The sequence below is a fragment of the Photinus pyralis genome, unplaced genomic scaffold (genome assembly GCF_008802855.1).
Source record: "Photinus pyralis isolate 1611_PpyrPB1 unplaced genomic scaffold, Ppyr1.3 Ppyr1.4_LG7, whole genome shotgun sequence".
NCBI classification, from domain to species: domain Eukaryota; kingdom Metazoa; phylum Arthropoda; class Insecta; order Coleoptera; family Lampyridae; genus Photinus; species Photinus pyralis.
In genome coordinates, this window is record NW_022170738.1 from 10,678,835 (window position 1) to 10,684,762 (window position 5,928).

The 5,928-nt window shown below is 36.2% G+C and overlaps 2 protein-coding genes across 2 annotated transcripts; one reads left to right on the top strand and one right to left on the bottom strand.

Annotated features, from left to right (window-relative positions):
* The first annotated feature begins 1,187 nt into the window (after window positions 1–1,187).
* On the top strand, window positions 1,188–3,531 carry LOC116176440 (sulfotransferase 1E1-like). The gene is made up of 6 exons (XM_031495021.1): window positions 1,188–1,348; window positions 1,398–1,715; window positions 1,762–1,939; window positions 1,986–2,106; window positions 2,154–2,558; window positions 2,607–3,531. The coding sequence occupies exons 1-6, from the start codon at window positions 1,296–1,298 to the stop codon at window positions 2,642–2,644; spliced, it is 1,113 nt and encodes a 370-aa protein (XP_031350881.1). The 5' UTR covers window positions 1,188–1,295; the 3' UTR covers window positions 2,645–3,531.
* Window positions 3,532–4,222: 691 nt separating this feature from the next.
* LOC116176445 (B-cell CLL/lymphoma 7 protein family member A) lies at window positions 4,223–4,976 on the bottom strand. The gene is made up of 3 exons (XM_031495026.1): window positions 4,747–4,976; window positions 4,511–4,695; window positions 4,223–4,465 (listed from the first exon to the last, which is right to left on the bottom strand). Exons 1-3 carry the CDS (start codon window positions 4,845–4,847, stop codon window positions 4,344–4,346), a joined length of 408 nt encoding a protein of 135 aa, XP_031350886.1. The 5' UTR covers window positions 4,848–4,976; the 3' UTR covers window positions 4,223–4,343.
* Between the last annotated feature and the right edge of the window lie 952 nt (window positions 4,977–5,928).

Below are 5,928 nucleotides of genomic sequence, written 5' to 3' on the forward strand. Positions count from 1 at the left end.
CTAATTGGTAAAACTCATCTTTAATTTCATCGTAAACAATTTTAATACCAAATAAACTGTCTTGATTATGTAATTACTTAAATTTCTGTTGCTTGATATCAAGACGTTTACATTTTTTTAATTAGATCCAAATGTTATGGCTTTATAGCATTTAATTAGTGTGCTTATACCTCAAGAGTAAGAAATTCTTACTCTAAGGCTTATTCCATTTACTTTACTTTTGTTGGGTTCTATAGATATGCTAGTGTGAGTAATCTTGGGACAGTTGACATTTTTTCGATAAATTGTACGCGTACAACACATCAATCTACAAATGTGTTTTTATTGTTGAAAGTTGCAACACTTGTATACATACTCAGGGATAATTTAGTTCTGATTCCAAATAACTGTGGATATCTAGGAGTAATATACGCTTTGCACTTGTACCTATTTGGTGATGTAAAATTAGTAAAACAAATCGCTAAAAGGCTAATGTTAGAACTGATACATCCATATATATTAAGATGCTAGCCGTTGTCTAATTGTCATGTCATGTCTTAGGCGATAGGCCAAGTTTCCTCTCTGCGTTCTCTATTCAAGAATTAAAATGATACGTTTTGCCAAACTAATGCTAATCATTGATCTAGGATGTTACATAGGCTCGTAGGAGCTTTTATTTCTTGTTTTATGATTAAACGGGTTGATTGCTAACTAAACGTGCATTCTGTGATCTCATTTTTTATGAATTTGTATACAAGTTTGGCGTCGGTGACGTCCTTATTATTTACACTTTATCTCAATTTTTTTTTCTGTCCAGTTCGAATTCACCATACAGCATCTTTGTATCAGAAATTGTCAAGTCCCTAACAACCTCCACACTTATATATAATATAATAAAATTCGATACAGAACTGCTGTTCGTCAGGAAAAGTATTAGAAAACTCTGGAAGGAACTATACGTATTTCAAAAGGTGTATAAAAGACCTTTGAATACGTCGAAATCGATTTCCAGAGCATTGTTTGTTGTGAAAACATTTTCTTTTTGCACTGATAAAAATCGATTTCTTTTATTTCCATTTTTTTGCTACCCATATTCACACTTTATATTGTATATATTTTCTACTATATTTGTTGCTATAATGCATGAATACATGTTTACCATATGATGATGCTTGATGGAAATCGCATATTAATAGCTTTGTTTTATTGCGACCTCAACCTTTATATCATAAATATGCTTCCTTGTTATATATAAAACCTTTTTAATGGCTGTGTTTTAAAGTGTCTATGTGTTTAACTTACACACACACAACGCCATGTTTGCATCTATCCTAGGCAAAATACCACAATATTCTACGATTTCGTCAAAGTAAGTACCTATAGTATACTGAAATTGCTTGTGCATAAATTTGTTTTAGATGTTCGTTAAAAGAATGTCGAAAAGTTAAGAAAGTAGAGAACTCTGATGAAATCGGCGAAATTATTCATCGGGACTTTTTAGATCCGTTTTGTAATGAGTATGTATTAATTGGTGAGGAAGAGACCTCTTTAGGTATCAATTATTTGCAATTTGAAGAAGAAATTAGAACTTTCGAAATTCGCGATTCAGATATTATTGTCGCTTCATATCCCAAGGCAGGCACTACATGGACCCAGGAGTTGGTGTGGTTAATTGGAAATGATTTAGACTTTAAAGCGGCAGAAGAACACTTAGACAAACGATTTCCTCATTTCGAGTATAACACCTACCAAAGGTTTCCGTACTTTACTAACATTTTTAAGATTATGCACCATAGTAAATTTTGCTAAAATGACCGAAATGTTAGGATCTACACGTCCAGAATACATAGGTAATTCAATTAACTATTTGAGAGATTTAGAAGGGACTCGTTTCATTAAGACACATTTAACATATAACTTATTACCAGAGCAAATTCTTAATGGGAATAGAAAACCAAAGGTAAGCCTTCTCGCAATGTTGTAATGTAAATCACTTAGAACTTTAGATTATATATGTCATGCGGGATCCAAAAGACGTATGCGTGTCTTATTACCATCACGGTAGGCTCATACAAGGGTGGCGTGCCGACTTTCAAAACTTTTCCAAAGTATTTCTCTCAGAAAAAAGTATAAGACACTTTTACCATGTTTTTAATTATACAAATCAATTGCAGTTATGTTTGGCTCTTATTGGAAGCACGTATTAGGATATTGGGAACATCGAGACAAACCTAATGTGTTAATACTTACATATGAAGAGATGAAAAAGGATCTTCTATCTGTTATAAGGAAAACTGCCCAATTTTTAGATAAGAAATTGAACGAAAACAAAATACCGCAACTGTTGAAGCACTTAAGTTTCGAATCTATGAAAAACAATCGAGCCGTTAATCAGCAAGATAAAATTGAAAGTAGAATGAAACACAAGTTGGTGCCAGAGCAAGGTGCATTTATGAGGTCCGGCACTTCTCAAAATTATAAAGGGGAAATGTCTGAAGAATTGATTTTAAAATTTGACGAATGGACAAAAAAATCAATCTCTGGCAGTTCATTCGTAACCGAGCCCATAGCAGACTTATGTAAGTGCAAAGGCATACTAACGTTTTCAATGACTATCTGCATTTTAGATCTGAATACTTCTCAAAAATCTGTTCCAAAAATGTAAATGACAGTTATTGATGTTCCCCTTTACAGATATTGTACATTTGTAATTTTGTACCATAAAATTAAAGTAGGTAATTTCTTATGCAAATAATGGTAAGAAAGTTTATTCACCCGTCAAAGCATTATTGACTTTCCCATATCTTTATATTGCTTTTATATTATTAAATAGAGCAAGAGTCTGACGTAAGCCCCTTACTCACCTGTAAGTAGGTACATATAAAACTTCTATGCCCAAACAACACGCCCTTTTGAATTTGATTGTCCTCCAGGTAATACTATACCTACCTACAAATACCAGCCACTAGCCTGTGTGACATCCTACGTCGACAACCAGCATTAGTCTGGCGAAATGCAGAAATTACTAAATAATGTACAAAATAATTATGCATGGACCAGGAATCGAACCGAGCCGCCCACGTAGCAGCTACAACGATTACACTAGCGACGACGACGGCTAACATCTTAATTGATATGGATTATCCTCTCACTAAATTTTCAAATCAAAAGCTCCAATTGTGGTATTCTTTATACTTTAATCTTTGTCTATTCATTAATGGCCGTTTGCACCGCCAAATTTAAGCGGGGCTTAGCTTAAAGTCCATGGCAACCATTATCTCAATAATCGTTGCCATGGAATTTAAGCTATGTTTAAGCTAAGGTCCGCTTAAATTTGTCGGTGCAAACGGCCATTAATGAATAAACAAATAGCTATTGCGACATATTGTCCTATCTAGACTTCACTCTGTGGCACGCCATCATAGCCATGTTGATTTAGCAAGATCTAGTTACCATAGATGTTTTGTTGTGAAATGAATGTACTTAAAACTGACTTTGATTTTAAAATTTTCTTGTAAATTTATGTAAAAGTGTAGAGTGTGACCGTCATAATTTTTCTTTTTTTGTCCACTATCTGATTCCATAAAAATTCAAGAAAGAAGCTAGTAAACCTGTAGCTTCTACATCTAGCGTGCTAGGGGAATTCTGATAACAAATTCAGATTCACCCAAAAAAGTGCCCGCATAGAATTGGTTCCAACAGTGACCGTCCATTTCTGACCGTTTAAGCTAGCCAAAAGGAAAACAAAATTTGACATTTTCATTTTTTTGGTGATATCTCAAATGGACAGTACGTGCCAATGCTAAGCAGGAATACTACAAGTGAGAGAGAAGGGAAAACTAATGGCCGTATGCACCGAAAAAGTTTAATGGCCGTTTGCACTGATAAATTTAAGCGGAGCAAGCTTAGCTTAAAATCCATGACAACGATTATTGAGACAATGGTTGCCATGATCTTAAGCTAAGCGCGTGTTTAAATTTTTACAGTGCATATGGCCATAACAGGGCAGAAGCTGTGTACAGTTACACATCTAATTGGTTCTTTCAATTTAACTTGAATGTGATCAACACTCAATAGAAGCGCGATATCAAAAACTTGCCCTCTTAGTTTTCCCTTCTCTTTCACTTGCAGTATCTGCGCAGTCCATTTTTTATGTGTCCATGATTTGTATGCAACATTTGAGATGCCTTTTACTATCATGTAATTAATACATTTACATACTAATAAAAAAAACAAACAGAGATAAAAAATAATAAAGAAAAAGAATATATTTCATCTACTATTCAATTCATATTGACGTACTTACTTAATATAAATTTAAAAAAAAAGTAAGTTCTACTTTTAACGAGAAATATAAAAATAAATCACTCTGACTTCAGTCTCTTTACTGCCATTTCGCTGCCTTGAGAGTTTGAGTCTTCCGAAAATGTGTTCATATGAGATGAGAAATCAGTTGGACCCTGCGAATCGCTCACAGTTGAAAAACCTGCAATACAAAGATAAAACTTGTGTAGCTATATTACTGACGTACAAGTGTTCGAATCTTCTGTGACCATACTAAAACTGGAATTACTCGATTCAACTGTTGCAGTTTTGCGACCCAAATTCTCCTTATTCGCCTCCTTATGTTTACACTTTTTTCCTTCGCTGTTTGCTACTGGGACCCACTTGTAAATCTTCATCGTGGTCTCGCCAATAGTCACCCATTTCTTCTCCCTATATGCGTTACAGTCAGGAGTCTATTTTGTCAGGGAAGTCTAAACCTACCAGTGTCGAACCCGATCGACCACTTGCATAATTTTCTTGATATCATCTTTGGCTCTACTGCGAGTCTCCGCCCGAAATGAACGAGACATGGTCTTTATCATCTATTAAATTCGAAAATAGGTTGTATACATTTATTTATTTGAATCGATCATCAAAGATAGCGGAACGCCATAACTTGTTGTGGTTATGTTAATCTGAAATGAAGAAGATGGTCAAGGTCTAACTAAACTCTATAATCACTTGCAGATGTGTTGCACATTGACTCCCTCGGTACTGCGCATACGCACGCGCGCTTAAATTTGAATTTCATTTAACGCACTCGAAATTAATAAAGCATATTGTTTAGTTCACTGTCTTCCCTGAGGCTTTGTTACACGAGAATTAGAAGTCCTCAGGGGAGAGGAATGCGGTAACCCTGTCTAGAGGTCAATAAGGCCCTCTTGATGTGGGACAATCCTTGGTCAGTGATGGTTGGAGGTAGCGAGTCCTCCGTTACAGATTGAGTGGTTTTTGTATTAAGTCCAACTCGACGCTCCCACGAGTATTAGGCTTTTCAACGGGATCTGGCAGTTTCCCCTTACCATCAGAAGGCTACTTGAAACTGAGAGGCGCCCGGTAACCAGAGTTCGCTGTCCAATGACCAAGTTCCCCCTTGGCCAGGCAGTCCTTTCGGCGTCAGCTCTTCTACCCTGACTTGGATTTGGTTCGCTATACTGTCATTCGGAAATCTCATCAGAGTTCCGTTGGGAGCGTTGAGATCGTTACCAGGGAGCACACTAGGAGGTAGACAAACGGCTAGTCAGGTATCGCTAAAAACTGAGGAAAGTTTTTGTGGTTGTATTTTGGTTCCATGAAATTGCTTTGATTACGTTTTGGATTAATAATGACACACCGACATTCGCCCACGTATGATGGATGATGTATACCAATAAAGGGGAAGCAGAGAAGTTATTTTCGCCATTTCTGTGTGAAAACGTTTTGCAATAGCAACAGTTTTTAGATCTTGGGAAGTAAATTTGCCATCGCTTTAGAATTCCGGGAATAACTAGTAAACAGAAAGCCGGATGCATTTGATTGGACCATTTTTTGAAACGGGCGAATCGTAGCGAGTCTTGCAGCTGTGACGTCATGATCACTATCTTCGTCACGTGACCAACTATGTCGTTGCTGCCGTTCCGAGCC

Excerpts from the sequence above, each read along its gene's own strand:
- LOC116176440 (XM_031495021.1), top strand. The coding sequence starts at position 1,296 with ATGTTTGCATCTATCCTAGGCAAAATACCACAATATTCTACGATTTCG. Across the intron at positions 1,349-1,397 it reads TATTCTACGATTTCGTCAAA|ATGTTCGTTAAAAGAATGTC; the intron begins GTAAGTACCTAT and ends AATTTGTTTTAG. Across the intron at positions 1,716-1,761 it reads AAACGATTTCCTCATTTCGA|ATTATGCACCATAGTAAATT; the intron begins GTATAACACCTA and ends AACATTTTTAAG.
- LOC116176445 (XM_031495026.1), bottom strand. The coding sequence starts at position 4,847 with ATGATAAAGACCATGTCTCGTTCATTTCGGGCGGAGACTCGCAGTAGA. Across the intron at positions 4,696-4,746 it reads GTCGATCGGGTTCGACACTG|GGAGAAGAAATGGGTGACTA; the intron begins GTAGGTTTAGAC and ends TAACGCATATAG. Across the intron at positions 4,466-4,510 it reads CACAGAAGATTCGAACACTT|GTTTTTCAACTGTGAGCGAT; the intron begins GTACGTCAGTAA and ends TTTGTATTGCAG.